The 19,003-nt window shown below is 40.1% G+C and overlaps 1 protein-coding gene across 2 annotated transcripts in view; it reads right to left on the bottom strand.

Moving 5' to 3' along the window:
• Positions 1–19,003, bottom strand: part of BAZ1B (bromodomain adjacent to zinc finger domain 1B) — a 71,107-nt gene that overhangs the window by 42,292 nt on the left and 9,812 nt on the right. The window contains exons 2-5 of one of the 2 annotated variants that reach the window (XM_044673109.1): positions 18,612–18,750; positions 11,494–11,610; positions 2,950–3,094; positions 1,767–1,968 (exon numbers count right to left, since the gene is read on the bottom strand). In XM_044673109.1, coding sequence (XP_044529044.1) covers positions 1,767–1,968; positions 2,950–3,094; positions 11,494–11,610; positions 18,612–18,718 — 571 coding nt within the window. In that variant the 5' untranslated portion in view covers positions 18,719–18,750. Of the gene's footprint in view, positions 1–1,766; positions 1,969–2,949; positions 3,095–11,493; positions 11,611–18,611; positions 18,950–19,003 lie in introns of those variants that run through there. The other variant, XM_044673108.1, reaches the window with a different exon arrangement.

Here is a 19,003-nt window from a genome sequence, read left to right as displayed (position 1 = left end):
TGTGTATATATATATATTATATATATATATATATATATATATATATATATATATATATATATATATATACACACACACACATACACATATATATACCAGGCCAGGTTTTCAAGACCTCATCAGCACATCTGTCATTGAAATGCCACTACTAGGTCTATATCCAGAAAAGATAAAAGGAAAGGAAAAAGGATGTATTTTTTAAAAAATATTTATAACAGTTCTTTTTGTGGTAGCAAAGAATTTGAAAATGAGGAAATGCCCATCAATTGGGGAATGGCTGAATAAGTTATGGTATGTGATGGTGATTGAACACTACTGTGCTATCTGGATAAAATAGTTTCAGAAAAATCTGGGAAGACTTATATGAACTGAGGTAAGGTGAAGTCAGCAGAACTAGGGACAACTGTACAAAGTAAAAGTAATATTGTAATGATAAACAACTGTAAAGGACTTAGCTACTCTGATTAAGACTGTGATTCAAAACACTTCCAAAGGACAATGATAAAAAATGTGATCTACCTCCAGAGATAGAACTAATGAACTCTGAATACAGATTTAAAGAAAAGGGGGGGGGGGGGGGGGAGACACGTATTTTTCATCTTAGAATCAATACTAAGTATTGGTTCCAAAACAAAAGTGGTAAGGCCTAGGCCAGTGATGGTGAACCTTTTAGAGACCACATGCTGTGCCACTCCCCTCCCCCGCCTTCCTCCTTCCCCAACACAGAGGAGGGGAAAGCCCTCCCATTGGGCTACTGGGCAGAGGGGCAAGTGAAGTGAGGAAAATGTCCTCAGCAAGCATAGAGGGGGGAGGAGTGGTCTGAGTGGTCTGAGTGCTCTGCTCCCCTCCAACTCTGCCACCTGTGAGCTATCCATCTTACCCCAGCTGGGAAGGGAGGAAGCACTCTCTCTGGGCTGCTGGGCAGAGGGGCAGGGAGACATGGTGGAAAGGGGGAAGGGAGCAGCTCCACCAGAGTCCCCTTTGCCTTTCTAGTAACAAACTGGGGAGGAGGGTGGGGCACATGTGTGTGTGTGCTCTATGTATCATCTCTGGCACACATACCATAGGTATGCCATTAGTGGCCCAGGTAATTAGAGATAAGTGCCTTGCCCAGGGCCACACAGCTAGAAACTGTCTTGAGGCCACAACTGAACCCAGATCCTCCCAACTCCAGGCCTGGATCTCTGTCCACTGAGCCACCTAGTTACCCCTTGAAGCAAACTTTTAAATTTTTCTTTATTTTTGTATTTATATTTTCTTTTGCAACATAGATAATATGGAAATGTAGACATTTTACATGACTTCACATGTATAATTGCTATCACATGGCTTGTCTTTTCAAGGAGGAGAAGGGTGAGAAGAGAATTCAGAATAAAAAAATTTTTTTTAATTTTTTACATGTAATTGGAAAATAATTAAATAAGAATGTATTTTTTTAAGAACTTCTGCCCATTGTATCACATTCTTTATCAGGGACTGTACTGTCTCATTCTTTTTTTTCTGGCCCCTCTTAGCAATTGGAGTCTTCTCACAGCCATGCACAGAACTGGGAGAAATGGCCACCAAAAAGGACTTCAGAGCTGCCACCTCATCTAACTGCCTAGGTGCAAGGTTTAGTGGTTATTCTTCATTCAATAAACTCTTCACAGGTTAAATGACAGAACAATTAAGAATACTCTCTGATGTATACAAACAAGATTTCTGAGAAACCCAAAAACATAGGCCTCTGACTACAGACCCTTGATTAAAACTAACACTATACATACTAATACTATCTCTCCTGCCTTCATCCTCTTTTAGGACTGGATCCTTCTTTGGAAGATCCTGGGCCACCTGACCAGAGTTCTCTTTATCACTTGATGGGGAATCACAGGCACCATCAGATTTCTTCTCAGAGGTTTCCTCATCTACCTTCTCCAAAGGATGAATTTTCACAATCTTTACCTTCAGCATTTTTTCCTTCCCAACCTATGAAAAGAAAAAAAAAAACAAAACAACAAACAACAAACAAGCAGGGTTTAGTGAAGGAGAGGCACAGCTTATTTCTTCATTAAGTCACAGTATCTGAAACTAGAAGACACCTTAGAGATTTTATTAATAGAAATGGGGTTAAAATCACACCCCTTGACATTAATGCATTGCTGGTGGAGTTGTGAATTGATCCAACCTTTCTGGATGGCAATTTGGAACTATGCCCAAAGGGCCCTAAAAGACTGCCCGTTGATCCAGCCATACCACTGCTGGGTTTATAAGGAAAAAGACATGTACAAAAATATTTATAGCCACGCTTTTTGTGGTGGCAAAAAACTGGAAAACGAGAGAATGTCCTTCAATTGGGGAATGGCTGAACAAATTGTGGTATCTGCTGGGAATGGAATACTATTGTGCTCAAAGGACTGGAGGAATTCCACATGAACTAGAGCAGAACCAGGAGAGCATTATACACAGAGACTGATACACTATGGTAAAAATCAGATGTAATGGACTTCTCTACTAGCAGCAATGCAATGATCCAGGACAATTCTGAGGGACTTATGAAAAAGAATGCTATTAACATTCAGAGGAAGAACTATGGGAGTAGAAACAGAAGAAAAACAACTTCTTGAACACATGGGTTAATGCAGACATGATTTGGGATGTAGACGCTAAAGGACCACCCCAAAGCAACTATCAATAATATGGAAATGGGTCTTGATACACATGCAAAATCCAGTGGAAATACATGTCGGCTACGGGGGGAGGGGGATGAATCATGTAACCATGGAAAAGTTTTCTATTAAAAATTAAAAATTAAAATATAATCACACCCCTTCTATTCTCCTAGGATGAGTATCTTTTGGTTAACCCTCTAGCAGCCTTTTACCCATATAGAAGCACTTGGACCTATTTCAGAGACCTATAGGAATGCTAAAGGAGGTAAATTAAGCAACTCCAGTAGTAGGTACTTACCTCAAAGTCACACTCCTCTCCCACAGCATACTTGGTCATAATCTCCAGCCAGGCAGTATCAACTAACTTCTCTAAGGAGATCGTGTTGTGGTGGACCATCTCCAGCACAAGCTTCTCATACCAGACGGGGAACTCCTCCTTCAAGCTAAGCAAAGATGTCACTCATTAGTAATCTTCTAACAAAATAACCAACACCAGCTCTTTGGTCAAGGTAATATTATTGGCTAGCACTCAACAAGGTAGCCCTCATGAGCTAAAACTAGCCTAATCCTCAGCCAGAACTATCCTTTGCTATTTAGAAATGAAGAATCCAAAATCATTATTCTAAACAGCCAAGTGATAACTGCTTAGCTATTGCATTTGAAAAAAGGAAAATAGGAAAAGTAATATGCAAAGCACAATTCTATCTATCCAGAAACAATCAGCAAACATTCATTAAAGCGGATGTTAAAATAAGCTAGAAGTTCATGTTCAAAGGAAAGCTACTCTCCCAGGGACTATTTATTCCCACTTTATAAGTCCATCCTTGTATATAACTTTCCATAAATGAATAGACTTCGATAAATGGCTTTCAAATCCAGAATAGAAGGAGTAGGGTGTAGTGAAAAGGACACTAGGTTAAAATACTGAGGGGACCCGAGTTTGAATCCCCACTCTAACACTTATTAGCAACTATGAGATTCTTGGAAAGGAATTTTGCAAAACTAGAAGGGGCTAGAGTTAGAAGAAGGATCATCAAAAATTGATAGTAAAAGAGGAGACACAAAAATTATAAAAATACAACTAATCCAAAGGCACAGCAATCTCAAACCTTGAGCACATGGTCAAACAAAAATAATTAGATAGTGAATCCTATATTGCATTCAAATCTTTGTATTCCCTCTCTGAGTCTGGGAAAACCTAGGATCACCATCCCCATCCCTCCCTTGAATGGGCTACCCTCTTGCCTAGGGTCTGGGCTTCAATCTGGAATGAGGAAAGAGCTCTAAGGCTGGCTTATCCAATCTCTGTCCAAAGCTACAAGCCCAGGCCAAGATGCCTTATAATATCAGGTGCTAAAAAGGTGAATTTCAACCAACAAAAAATGTAAAACTGTCTTCAATGGAGTAAATAACCAATATATAGATCCTTTAAGAGATAGGATACATACTCTATAGAAAAAATGAACTTTTTTTAGATCAAGAAATGATTAAGTGGCTAAAATTCAGAAGTTTTGTTGTTAAAAGGGTTATTCCCCAAGCTCTTCAGAATAATTTCAGAGATTCTGATACCGTAGAATTTTACAGATGTGATTTGAGCTCTCCAGACTCATATGGGAGAATGTTCTACAGGAAGATGAAAAGAAAGGCCTGAACTGAAAGAGAAGAAATTCTAAATACCAGCAAATGAACTTATGAAGGAGAAAAGAGAAGAATCAGGAAAAGTTTAAAGACCAAGAATCAAGAAAGGCAAGTACTAAAAGAGAAAATATTTGAAAAGTCAAGGAGGGAAAAGAATGTATTGATAAAGTACCTTGGGTAAATCAAGGTAATGACAGTTCTAGTGGCTAAAGACTCCCTCAAAACAGCATGTAATAGCACTTACTAAGAAAAACAAAGACTGAGTCTCACTTTCAGCGATAAAAAGAGCAAAGGCTGCTGCCATGCACAACCTCAGCCTGAAAAAGCTAGAACCTCTCTAGGATTAAAGGGTACCTGGCACACAGTAGGTGCTTCTTGAGGAATTCTTACTGATTAGAAAAGGCAAAGCTCAAGAAATAGTTCTTCATACTCCAAGTTAAAGAAAATTAAGTTTTTCCTTAAAAAGACAAAAATCATACTTAAGCCTGACACTTTTAAGGTGTTGATTAGTTCTGATGAGCAGTTTCTTCTTTGCCTTTTAAAAATTCTTTATTATAAAGGATGGTTGCTGCAGATGATGAAAAAACAAGAGGTATTGACAATCACCACAAAAGCTGAAATGCAGGGAGAAGGCTCCAATGTGAAAACTAAAGTCAAAAGTAGCAAAGGAGAATCAGGTCAGAATGGTGACAGAAGGGGAAGAAAGACCACCACCACCACCCTCCCCCTTGGAGCTAAGAAACAAATGGAAGAGGGAAAATGGTTAAACACATTGGGTTCACTAGACTAGATATGATCCAGAAAGGATCAGAAGAATCATGGAGAAGTGATCGGCAATTCCATGCAGAAGTCATTAAAGTAGCTATTTGCTCTTCTCATAATAATGGAATTCTACTGTCTTCTTTATAAGCTCCCCCCCAAAGTAAAAACATGATTATGACCTACTTCTCAAGGATACCTACAGACAAAAGATATTGCCAGGAGAAACTTAGAAAAGAATTAATAAATTTTTTGAGATTTAGAGTGAAAAGTTAAGGTCTTAGTTCACTACTACAGTCCATCAAAGATAAGAGTGTCAGAAAACAAAACATTTTGGAAGTGAATTACTAGTTAAAAATAAAGGTATCTAAGAACAGGATTTGAATTTGGGGGCCATCAAATACAAAAAGGACAGTTTCCAGTTTCTCAAAGGTCTCATATTCCAAATGTAGAGAAATGATCAAAAGATATGAAGAGACAGTTTTTTGATGAAGAAATCAAAGCCATATAGTCATGAGAAATGCAAATCAAAACAATTCTGAGATACCATCCCACACCTATCAGACTAGCCTAAATAATAAAAGGGCAAATATTGGAAGGGATGTTGAAAAATTAGGGCACTAAAACACTGTCAGTGGAACTATGAACCAATTCAAAACATTTTGAAAAAAAATCTGGAATTATGCCCAGAATTATAAAAATGTGTATACCCTTATATCTAGCATAACACCCCCAAGGTAATCAGGGAGAAAGGGCCTATATGTCCTAAAATATTCATAGCAACTCTCTTTTTGGCAACCCAAACCTAGAAATTGGGAGAATCCCATCAATTGGGGAATGGTTGAACAAGTTGTGGCATATGATTATGATGGAATCTACTGCACCATTAGAAATGACGAACAGATTAATAATAAAAAACAAAACATAAAAAGACCTACACAAGGGGCAGCTGGGTAGCTCAGTGGATTGAGAGCCAGGCCTAGAGACGGGAGGTCCTAGGTTCAAATCTGGCCTCAGACACGTCTCAGCTGTGTGACCTTGGGCAAGTCACTTGACCCCCATTGCCTACCCTTACCACTCTTCCACCAAGGAACTAATACACAGAAGTTAAGGGTTTAAAAATAAAAAAATAAAAAAAAAAAAGACCTACACAAGATTATGAAAAGCGAAATAAGCAGAACCAAGAGATTATATATAGCTACAGAAATATTTGAAGGATAATTTGTGAATATCTACCTCCAGAGAAAAAACTGATAAACAGAAATATAAAAGATACAAATTTGTTTTTGTCAAATGATGTCTTCTCTAATGTGGGTAGGGGAGAAAGGGAGATATCTGAGAATTTTCATGTAAACAAACAAATCAACCACAAAAAATTTTAATTAAAAAAGTGAATTTCCTTTCTAAGGAAGGAATGCATATGCCATGGGTGGGTAAGAATGTGGCTGCCTAGAGTTTGGCAAATCTTATCAGAAGGGCTTTAAAAACTAAAAAGGATTGTGGAGGAAGAAAAGCATGTATTTCACCAAAGTCTGGGGCAAAATCTATGAAAGGAACCCATAACAAAAATCCATCCTTTCATTTATCTACACAGATTCATCACAGGTAAGAATGGCTAGCTAAAAAGCATTAGGCAACACATATGATTTCCTAGGTACAGCTTAAGCCTTGGCAGGAGGATGCTCCTTCCTTATTGAAAAGAAACAAAGATGAGATGACAGAATGTCACCATTAAACTGTGTCCAAGAGAATTTCTAGATAAGAACTGGTGGGGAAAACAGATCACTATGTTAGAAGTAAGGTAAAGTAAGGTTTGGTCAGTCTATCACACCTCACACAACATGTAACAAGCTCAAAATGAACAAATGACCAGAACAGAAAAGACTCCCCCCACCCTCACTAAGCACTTTCCATGGAGTAAAAAGGCTCTTTCACTAAAACAGTCAATCAGAAGATGAAAAAGATGATCTGTAACACACAAAACTGAAAAGCTTTCACATGATAAAATTCATACAACTTGGACAAAAGGGGAAGTGAAAACATCTTTGCAAACATTTCTGCTAAGGAATATCAAACTAACACAAAAAAGAGCAAGACATTCCTCAATGAATAAGCAATGAAGGGACACATTTCTTAAAAAAAAAATAAATTATCATTAGAAACAACTAATACCAATCAAAACAACTGAGGTTTTACCTCACATCTAGCAAATTATTAATGAAGACAACAAAAAATGAGAGTCAATTTTAAAGGAGGGCCTTCGGGAAGATAATATACACCAAAACTGTTGGTGGGACTGAACTGGTCCAATCACTCTGGAAAATGATTTGGAATTATGTTGAATAAGAGTAAAATGTTCATACTAAAACAGCTAGAGAAATCAAAGAAAGGTCCATTGTACATAAAAACATTAGTAAGTGATTTTTGTAGCAGCAAAAAACTGGAAATAAAGTAGATGCCAATTGACTACAGAATATTAAACCACATGAATGGAATATTACTGTATTATAAGAGATGATGACTGAATAGAGAAGGGTATAAAGATGTAAAAGGAAATAGATAGAAACAGATATACAATAACTACAATGGCATAAATGAAAATAACAATTAAAAATGAATGCTTGCTAGAATAAGGATATCATAACAAGCAATTGTAAATGTATTGTGGAGGTTTGTACAACTGCCCTTTCTTTAAACATCTTCTAATGTCCAAATCCTCTATCCTATCTCTCTCGCTCTCTTTCTCTCTCTTCATGGCCATCTGTAGCCTCCAACACTGTTGACCAATTTCTCCTCCTTTATACCTATCTTCTCTCCAGGTTTTCAGGACTCCATTCTCTCCTGATTCATCTCCTACTTATCTGGCTGTTCCTTCTCTGCCTCCTTTGCTGGATCTTCCTCCAGATAACTGTATGTCCCACAATGCTCTGTCCTCAGTCCTCTTTTCTCCTTCCTCTATAGCATTTTGCTTGATGACTAAGTCATAAGCATCCAGGGATTCAATGATCTGTCTCCATGCAGATGATTCCCAGATCTATTTATCCTCTCTCCTGACCATGTCCAACAGGCACACTGGACATCTAAAACTGAAAAATGTAACATTTTTTAAAACAGTGATTTGGTTAAAAACATAGATGGTTTATTTATCAAGTTTGCTGATGGCAGCAAACTGTGGGAGATAATACAATGAATAACAGGATTCAAAGATTTTCAAAAGCTATCACACTGGGAACAGATCACATTTGTACCAACTAAATTTTAAGACTTGCACTTGAATTTCCTAAAAAATCAAGTTTGCAAAAGTATAGGCTGTACTGGTCAGATAGCAATAATTTCTCTTTAAAAGACTTTGGGCCCCACAGATAAATGGTTAAAGGACACAAAGTTCTTGAAAGAAAAATTGCAAAAAAATTTAATAATAAAAAAGAATTGCAAAATATTCACAACATAAAAGAATATTCCAAATCACTAAAGGTAAGAGAAATATTCATCAAAACAACCTTGAGGCTTTACCTCACATCTGGTAATTAGCAAAGACGACCAAAAAATGGCAGCAGACAATGCTGGAAGAGTTGTGGAATGATAGGCACAATAATAGATTGTTGGTATAGCTGTGAAAAGGTATAACTATTTTGGAAAGCAATTTGGAATCATGTAAATAAGAGTAGAATGTCCATATCCTCTGAATCACTCCTCTTAATAAGTTCAAAACTTAGGAAGCAAAAGAATTTTTAGGTCCTCTCCTATTCCAACCTTCAAGCAAAGGTTAGATAAACCACTGGCTGGGAATGTGTAAGGGACTTATGTTCAGCCATGCTTAAGCTACATGGCCTCTAAGATGCCTATCTGATGGAGATTCTGTGATACAAATAGGAAAACATGCAAGAAATTGAGGACACTGAAGAAAATCTCTAAGACAGAAAATTGAACTATATATAATAGAATGAAGTCATTTTATTCATAAAACTGTAATATTTTCCATGTTTAGGAATATTAAAACTTGGGGAAATATGGAAAAGCTATTTGGGGGAAAAACTCAGGGAACTCAAAAGCTGTACTTTATTTCTAAACTATAGTTCTAAACTATTGACCAAAGGCATATGCCACTCACAAAGTCCAAAAGATGAACATAATGTACTATTGTCCATAGATATATCTTTGGAAGCTTCCATTTGTGGCTCAGTTTTACCTCTCAAGTTAAATGTCTATGTTTACATAAAAATTAACCAACTCATCTAGAAACAATCACATAACAATCAATACCATTTACCAATAGTCAATAAGGCAGCCTAATAATCTGGAAACTGTCAGCAGCTATGTCCTAGCAGAGTCCAGAGTAAACTGTCCACCTGTTTCTGGCCCTGCTTCTTCAGGTGATAAGAGAGGGAAGATGATCACAACTGGAGGCAGAAGCACTGAGTTTACTATATCTACCAATTAGTACCACTGTCTTTTTTAAACTTTAACTAGTCATTTGCTCATCTGGAAAATGGTCTAAGTGCTCTCTAAGGGTCCTTCCTACTCTTTAATTCTGATCATCTATAATCCTCTGAAAAGGAAAATTTCATTATTGAAAGGTTTCCTTCTAGCCTGCTTTAATATTAGGGACCATTTTAAAGTTAGCTGAAATTCAATCAGACATTCTGAGAGTATACTTCTGACATAAAGAACTAAGAAGTTCTTCCATAGCTAATCAGGTCTTTGGGGACAAGAATGTCTCAATATAATCCTTGACTACTCAACAATCACCAACTTACCTCTCAAGGCCCCTGGTTTAGACTTCTTCCCAGCTAGCTTTGTCAATTTGGCCTCTCTAAAAGTCTGTTTCCTCACTGGGATATTATGTGTACTAGCTAGACCTCACAAAAGTGTCTTGAGGTAAAAGGTATTTTGTAAAACCATAAAGTGGCACAGGGGTCGAAAGTCAGGAAGTTTTATCCTTCCTGGGTTCAAATCCAGCCTCAATTGGCTATGTGACCCGGGGCAAGTCAATTAATCCTATGTGCCTCCATTTCCTCATTTGTCAAATGAGCTAAAGAAGGAAACAGCAAACCACTCTAGGAACTCTGCCCATATCTCTGTACATGGGGTCACAGAAGAGAGTCAAACACCACTAAAAACAACTGAATAACAAAAGCCATAAAGCATTATATAATACCAAATTACCACCCCTACCTTACAAATAAGGAAATTCAAGGCCCAAATCAAAATACTATACCAGTTTACATGTAGTTCACATTCCTAAAAATGACATTTTTAAGGAAAATCAGTTCAGGCACTCTTCAAGTTCTGACGTTCTGACTTCCAAGTACAGAACAGTATATTCCAAGTATAGAAGTATAAAACCCATGTAAACCTGCATATTCCTCCTTTCTCATTTTGCCATATTATTTTCCTATTGAAACAAATGTTACAAATGATGGTTAAGAGTTCATAGGCTAAACCCTAAAATATTGTTAATATACAACACAGCCAAGATATGATCATTTGTAACATTGTTTCCATGATCCAATATTCTGAAGAACAAAACAGCTGATTTATACACACTTTCTTAACAACCCATTTTAGGTTGTTGTTCTAGGCTGGAAAAAAAAATGACACCAAAGATAGCCCCAAAAGGCACGTTTTGAAAAAGTTTTTTTTTTTTTGTTTTTTAAAACCTTAACTTCTGTGTATTGGCTCCTAGGTGGAAGATTGGTAATGGTGGGCAATGGGGGTCAAGTGACTTGCCCAGGGTCACACAGCTGGGAAGTGTCTGAGGCCAGATTTGAACCTAGGACCTCCTGTCTCTAGGCCTGGCTCTCAATCCACTGAGCTTCCCAGCTGCCCCTTGAAAAAGTTTTGAAAAACAAATATGGCTTATATAGGCAAATCAATACATTCAATCTACTCAAGGTTATACCTATGGCTCCAGTTCCAATCTCTGGGCAATTCTTTCTACTATACCAAGATATTAAGCACTGTTAAAATTTAAGGATACCAAGAAACAAGATTCTTCCTTAATTCTTGCCCCAAAGAGTTCTTAACCTGAGAGGTCGATGGACCCCTAAGAGTCAATGGATAGATTTTAGGGAGGTCTGTGATCTTGGATCAGAAAAAAACTGACATCTTTATTTTCACCTTTCTTTAAAAGGAGCATATAGCATTTCTTTGGATCCTGAAGGCAGAAAACAAACCATTCTTCTATAGTCCAAAGGCTTTACCAGCTAGCCAAAGGGGGTCCATGACTCAAGTGTACTTAAAATAAGCCCTGAGTAGGGCCCCATTTGCCAGGGTGGTCCCTTACCAATGTAAATATAGCAGCAAGAACTTAGCTCGTCTCACCCCTAGAGGAATGGGGTAGCTAATCAGCTCAAGCTTACCAGGGTCCACAATCATCCCTACTTTCAAATGTCAAAAAAGCACTTGAGAGTTTAATACTGAGCCCCCTCTCAGTGCTACTTACAGCTCAGCAACTTCCTGCTCTTCCTCCCAGGCCTCCTTGTGCGTCAGCTGGCTGCTGCCAGTGCTCTTACATGTCCAAATCCGTTCACTGTATCTTTCCAGGCGGGCTTCATACTCTCTGTGGTGACTGCAGTTCAGGAAAATGACATTCAAGTAATAAAGGGAAAAAAACCCACCAACCCTAGAGTGATGATACTTGCCATAATTACAAGTCTGCATCCAGACTAAAATACACCAGTCTTGATAAGTACAATGTGAGGAAAGGCAACATAACATCAAAGGACTCGGGCGTTAGTCAATAAGCAGAATATGAGTTTTTGAGTATGGATCCTTTTTTTAAACTTACTAAACCAATTACAGAAGAGTGGATAGGATCATATTCATTCAAGCCCTACTCCTGGCACATACTTATTGTGTGCTAGGAGCTCCACAATGCAGAATAAATGACCATCTGTATGGGTAGAAAGAGTTGCTTCACCCAGAGTTCTGGTCCAGAAAAATCTCTAACTACTTCATGCAATGTAAAGTTTAGAAGTCACGAAAGACCCAAATGAAAATTACCAGTTGTTCTCCCCACCCCCCCCACCCCAAGAAGAGCCTTCATGGGAGCAGGTCTAGAGTCATCCATTACAGCTCTAATCCAGCAGCATCTGAAGGATGCTCAACAACCTGGACAGTGACTGGCTGTAGGCCAAATCTGAGCCCCAGGAGAAAGGGAAAGAGAGAAGAGGATAGTTTGAGCAGCAGAAGACCTAACGCCTCATGCTAAGAGATGAATGAGGTTCTGATCTTTATGCCAGGTGAGCAGTACCATAGATATGATGTAAGAGGGGGAGGAGGAAGAGGAAGTCTGAATCCTGGTGCCTTTTATCCATTTATGAAGCTGGGGGGCGGGGGGGGGGGGTGTCCTCAGTTTGCTTCTTTGTAAGGTAAGATAATAAATATGGTCTAGATGTAGATGACCTCCAAGATCCTTCCATTTCTGTATCTATAATCCTAACTAGATTGACTCTGGGGAAATCACTTAATCTCCCTGGACTTGAATTCCTCTATAGTAAACTGAGGGGGTTTAGACCAGATGACCTCCTCCTCTCTGATGCCTCATCTTGGATTCTGAACTAGCTAAAAGAGGAAAGAGATCGTTTGAAATGTTAGAAAAAATTTACATGAGAAACACACAAGAGGACAAGTTAATGCAATTCAATGACTTCATTGGCAGCCTTCAGCCTTGGGAAGGACCCACAGAATCTTTCTTGAATGGCAGTTTAAAAAGTAATATCTATCTTCAGAGAGCAGTTAAATAATCTTCAGAAAATCCTCTCCTCATCCTTTATGCTTTCTTCAATAAAACTACATTCACAAGATCATCTGAGCAGCCACAGGAGGAAAAAAAAAAAAAATCAATGTGACGGTTCCACACCATTTTTTTTTAACTCTTCCCATTCTACCCCAATGATAATTCACTCTCATCAGGTACATGCAAATTCAACCACAGTGAGTAACTAATACTCTGCATCTACAGCAAGACTCCATCAAGTGATACCACAGCCAGTCTTCTGACAGCTTCAGTATCTTCCAAGGTGGCCATTTTAAATAATAATGGAATTAAAACTCTGAAAAGCTGTCTGTGCTACCACCAGAAGGCAAAAATTTCTTTCCAGTTGTCAGCTCACTTCAAGGTTATAATCAAGGGAACCCCAGAACAACAGAGACTAATCAAACCTACCCTCAGAATCTAAAACTATTACTACTCAACAGTTTCTACTTATTCTCTGACATCTTTAAATAATGAGAAGTATCTTAATTTTCCTACTACTGCCCTCTGATTTTGGTCCTGGCATGATAAACTGTCTTAAAAGGTAGATAGAAAAAAGAACAGAAATAGTGACAGAAGTTCTAAGAGCCAGAGAGGCCTTACTTCCACATTGGGCAAGCTGAGTGAGAGGTAAGAGATACAGTGAACTATAGTCAGAACAACTAGATTCTAGGCTTCTGTACTTACTGAGGGATTTGATCCTGGACAAGTCACTTATCTCTCAGCCTCAGTTTCATCAGAAAGAATAATAATGCTACCTATCTCATAGGATTATGGGAAGGAAACTTTTCAGCAACCTGCAACGTAAATGTGATGTTGTTAATCAATAAATGCTGTACAAGATGTGGGGAGCTGGGCTAATATAAGGGAAGTACTAAAATTTTAAATTATCATAGGGAAATTGCAAGGCAAAAGGTTGTATTTACTGTCAGATATGGCTACCATATTGGGGGGGGGGTGTTTCAACTATTTTTCTTGGCAAGGGAGCGTTTATTTTTATTTGGTATATAGGGTGATATTTCTAGAAAGAACCTACATGAAAACAAAAGGCATTAATAAAACTTTAGGAAAAGAAAAAAAACAACCTTTGTGAAGTCTAACACCTACTGCTACTCTAAAAAAACCTGAATTACCATAAGATATCAAAGGAAATACTACCTCACAGATAGAAAACAAAGGGTTATCAAATAATAAATTAAATCTCCTAAAGAGAACAGCCATCTTAACACTTAATTGGAAGGGCAGCTAAGTAACTCAGTGGATAGAGCCAAGTCTGGAGTTAGAACCTGGGTTCAAATCTGGCCTCAGACACTTCTTAGCTGTGTAACCATGGGAAAATCACTTAATTCCCACTGCCTAGCCCAGAGATGGCGAAGCTATGGCATAGGTGTCAAAAATGGCAGGCAGAGCGCTCTCTGTGTGCACATGGCTGCCCTTCCCACCCCCAGGCAGAGCTGTTCCCTTCCTCCTCTCCACCATGCCTGACATTTTTTCATATCACCAGCCCCTCCACCCAGAAGCCCATTAGGAGTGCTGGGGGGAGGGGGTGTAAGGTGGGAGGCTCACAGGCAGCAGAGCTAGAGGGGAGCAGAATGTTCAGATTACTCCCCTCCCCTCCCCCTCTCTACACTCACTGAAGACATTCCTCACTTCCATCCACAGCTTTTCACCTACCCTGTGTGGGGTTGGGCCCCCCCCCCCACAGGCACACAGCACTGACTCTAAAAGGTTCACAATCACTGGTCTAGCCCTTGCCCCTCAGTCTTAAAGAGTTAAGAGTGAAATATTTAAAAATAACAAAAAAAAAAAAAAAAAAAAAAAAAAAAAAAAAAAAAACCTTAAAAGGAGCTGGAAGAGGTTATATGTCAGATGGTGAAAGGCCAGATAGTCATAAAGAATAGCAAAACATTTTTAAAGAATATCATATACAGTGAAATCTCCAAATGCCATAACTATTTTTTCTAGTTAATGAAATGGTCAAGTCAATAGGGAAGATCATGCCTTCTGGACAGGACAACAGTGGGTGAATTTTATTTAAGGAGCTATACAGATGTAATCCATTTGGGAAAGAACAATCCCTACTATGAGAAACAGAATGACATGATATATGTCTCGAGAGCAGGCAGAGAGACAGAGCTGCCTGCATTCATATTCTACCTGACACATAGCTCAATGTCCTCAAGCACTCCAAAACTAGAACTTATCAGTTGATCTGCCTTGGTAATTTCTTCGCTGGGAGTTCTCTTTGACAATGAAATTACCGGTCAAAACCAAAATCTTAAAATTCACTTTTTCTTTTTTTAGGATCACTAAAGGAATCTAAAAGTTCTTGTAATGCATTCCCTGGAAAAGGTTTAAAAAAATAAAACTTTCAGAAGGTTGGGCTCAGGTATGCAATTCTGGTTATAAAATAGAATAGACAACTAAACCAAAAAGAAGATGGGATTGTAGACAAAAAAAAGATCAACCCTGTTAAGTCTGGAAAGAGGTAAGACTAGGGAAATCAGGCTGAAATAGGATTTTTGGTTTTAAAAAAGGTCTTTAGAGTATCTTTTGAAGATTGCCTGAAAATAATCATGTCTTCCCATACAACAACAAAAATTACTGGAATGAAATAATCCAAGTCCTAAATAATGAGGATCCTCATCAAGAACAAACACAGACACACAAAATATCGATGCTCTTAGGGAGAGGGCATTCTTTTTTCAGGAAGTGGTGCTCTTGAGTCTAGAAGGAAGCCAGAGATTCTAGAATCTGGTGAGTGGGGAGCAACCAGAACAAATCTAAAGAAAGGAGATGGAATTGGGTGGAAGGGCAAATAGCAATAGAGCCAGTGTAGCTGAAATGCAGTTACCAGCAACAAACCTTTAGAGGGAGGTGAGGCTGGTCCAAGCAGTTTGGTACTTAGTTTCCATCAATTCAGTGTTTAATAAAAACGAAATTATCAAAACAAGTCTCAATATTCCAAAAGTTTGGAACAGGGGCAACTACCTCACTCAGCTACATGCTATCTCAACACTTCTAACTTTTGAGATGTGGGATCACTTTCAACAATGTTACAGGAAGAGAAGGAAAATGAAAGAAAATGTAATCCATTTGGGGAAAAATAAAGTGTCTATTTACAAACCCTATTTCAGATTTCAAGTTTCCCAAAAGAAATATATCTTTCCAAAAACCAGCCATAGCAATGTGAAGTTCCCAGTGACTCCTTACACAGGTGTTAACAGACAAAATCTCACAGCAAAGCCCCAGGCTAACTACAAATGAAAAACATTTAGTTGTTTAAATCTAGGAATATTTTAAAGTGCATCTATGCTGAGAAAGGCCTTCTTGCCACCTGGGGTGGGTGGGGGGTATTCTCCTTAGAGCCCAGTAACTCTGAGCTTGTCAGAGGAGCAGTTGAATGGGGGGGAAAGGGGTGTGAAGAAAAGGAGGAGGAAAGTCAGGAAAGCTGAAACTGAAATTTCCAACAGCACCAGAAAAAAAGGAAAAGTAAACAGTGCTACATAATTAATGATGAGAAAAATTAAGGGATTTCTCATTTAAAAAAATTCTTTTCTGTTCTCAATAAACCAGTTAAACATTAAGGCAAGTAAAAACTAACTCTTGCTTGCACATAATCATATACTTAAAATAAATTAAAATATTAAAGCCAATAGACCTAACAGCTCAGCATTCCATCTGTCCAATGCAATTCTGTCTTGCAACTGCAACTTAACTCCATTTACAGCTGCCCAGCACTCATCAGGACAAACTCTGGGTCACATTCTTGCCCAGCACAACTACAAATTAACATTCAAACAGTCCTCACTCCTCCTGCTTCCAAAAGTCCCCAAACAGTTAGAAAGTCTACAAAGTGTTTTACACTTGAGTGCTTACTTAAAACAGCTGAACCCATGCCAAATAATCATTTTGACAGGCTCATTTGAACTACAGCCCTTCCTGTAAAATTTATTTATATACAATATTCAGGGTACCATCATTAGAATCAAATTCAGTACTAATTCTGACAGGATTTTTATACTTTCAAACCTCAGATCCCACATGTAGGCGTGCAAATTTTGAGTTAGATTTAAAATGTCTAACCATTATTGACATGTAAAGTCAGTTATACAACAAAAGCACATTATTCACAATTAGCTTTCGAATTTTAATGAAGATAATAAAAGCTCTATATATTTATATATTCAACAATATACCACCTACAGCTTTAAATAAAATATTTTGCAACATTTACTTGTGGTATACACCAAAAGATATTAAAGAGAAAATTAAAATATCAAATCACATCAAAAACAGAATTTTAAACATTAAACTGACTGTGTGACTGGAAATAGATGTGCAATAAACCCAACGGGAGAACTTATTCACTTCCGGGAGACCACTAAGGACCACTAAGATACAGATATGCCAACCATACCCATACTGTACAATCGTTTAAAACCCATACTTGAAGAGCTTCCATTTGTAGCAATTCACAAGAGAGCAATTTTTCACCTATAAAATGCAAGGCAATTAAAAGCCTCATGTTAAAAAGGCTTGTTAAAAATAATGGCATGAGAAATGTTAAGCAGGAAGATACCTTAACCTCCATTACATTTTCGGTTAAATCCTCCTTCTGGAGACTATCGTTTTTTAAAAACTGTTTCATCATCCATATGAGCACAAGAAAAGTCTTTATGGCAAAGACCATTTCATTTGTCTTTGTGTCCCCCACACTCTCAGCAGGCACATAGGATCTGTGGATTGCTTAACCACCATTTCACTGAGTAATTAACGTGGAAGGGTCACAGGAGAGTTCGGTGGGGATGGCAAGAGTTGCTGTGGTTCAGTGCTCAAAAACCGAAAAGAACCAGGTTCTCTAGGCTCCGCTGCCCCTCCCCCAACCCCAGTGCATAGGAAGTCTTTTCCCCAGAAAAAATACTTGGGAAAATAAAAGGCCCCGCTCCGCGGAGGCAAGAGGTGGGTGCTGCTCCCCTAGAGAAGAGAAACCACCGCAGACACAGACAACACTCCTGGCCATCTTCCCCGCCATTCAGGGGGATTTTAAAAGACTTAACAGGTGGGGAGAGGGGAGGTTCCGTTAAGTTCCGGATCACAGACGCTAGAAAACGGAGGAAATCAATACAAGGAGTATGACAAAGTTCAGGAGTGTGCAGAAGGCCCCAGCCATCCCCACGACAATAAAAAATACTTGAACTAGTCCTAGCCCTCACGACCGGTTCCCGGCCCAGCTGGCCATCCAGGCCCACAGCAAGTTTTAAGGTCCAGTCTGCTCACTAACAAACAGCAGCCTCTTCCCTGGGGTTTCTCGGCAAAGCCTTGGCGACAGCCTCCTCTCCGGCTCCTTTGTTTTGGAGACCGCCCTCAGACTCGGTGCGTATCCGGAGTCAAGAGCGGGCGGCCTTGCCGGCCCAAGCCAGACCCGCAGAGGTCAGCCTCGCAGAGGCCAGGGCCCGTTGCCCAGTAGCGCTCAGCCCCTTCTCGGCCCCAGCTCCCTGGGTTGCTCCTGCCTTTGTCTGAGCTGACACGGAACTGAGCGGGGAAGGAAACTTCCAGCTGACTCGGGGGGGAGGGAGGGGAGCTTACGGGGACAGCAGGAGCCGCCGCCGTCCGGGGCTGCCAGGGCTCGGACAACAATGGCTCGAGGCGAGCAGGAACAGCAAGAGAAGGAGGCCGCGTGGTCCTCTAGCGCCCGCCCGCCCTCCTCGTCCTCCACCCACGGGGTCCCAGACTCTTCCCGGGCGCGTTCCGCTCGCCGCCTGACAGCCGCCCCCAACCCTAGGCCCGGCCCCAAAGGATACTCCCGAGTCCGGAAGGCCTCCTGCGTGTGCGGGATGACGAAGAGCGGCTCCTCTCCGGGCAGCGGCTTCACCAGCGGGAACGGCTTGCGGCCCAGCAGTGGCGCCATCACGGCGGCGGCGGAGAAAGCGGGAGCGGGACCCGGGCCGGAGTGGAAACTGGAGTGGGAGCCGGCGCACGCGGGAGTAGGCGGCTGCTCCGCGGGCCCCGGCGCGCCACACTAGGCCTCGCTCTGGGCCCGGCGCTCGCGGCTCTCGCGCGCTCTCCTGCGCGCGCTCGTTCTCCCTCGCTCCCCCCCTCCGGGGCGGGGGGAGGCGCGAGCCCCGGCGCTCGGCGCTCGAGCACCACCGGCGCGGGGGCCGTGACGGGAAGGACCCTTGGGCGGGGGTCGAGG

The sequence above is a fragment of the Gracilinanus agilis genome, chromosome 4 (assembly GCF_016433145.1).
Source record: "Gracilinanus agilis isolate LMUSP501 chromosome 4, AgileGrace, whole genome shotgun sequence".
In the NCBI taxonomy this organism is placed as follows: Eukaryota; Metazoa; Chordata; class Mammalia; order Didelphimorphia; family Didelphidae; genus Gracilinanus; species Gracilinanus agilis.
This window is presented reverse-complemented; position numbering and strand designations above follow the sequence as displayed.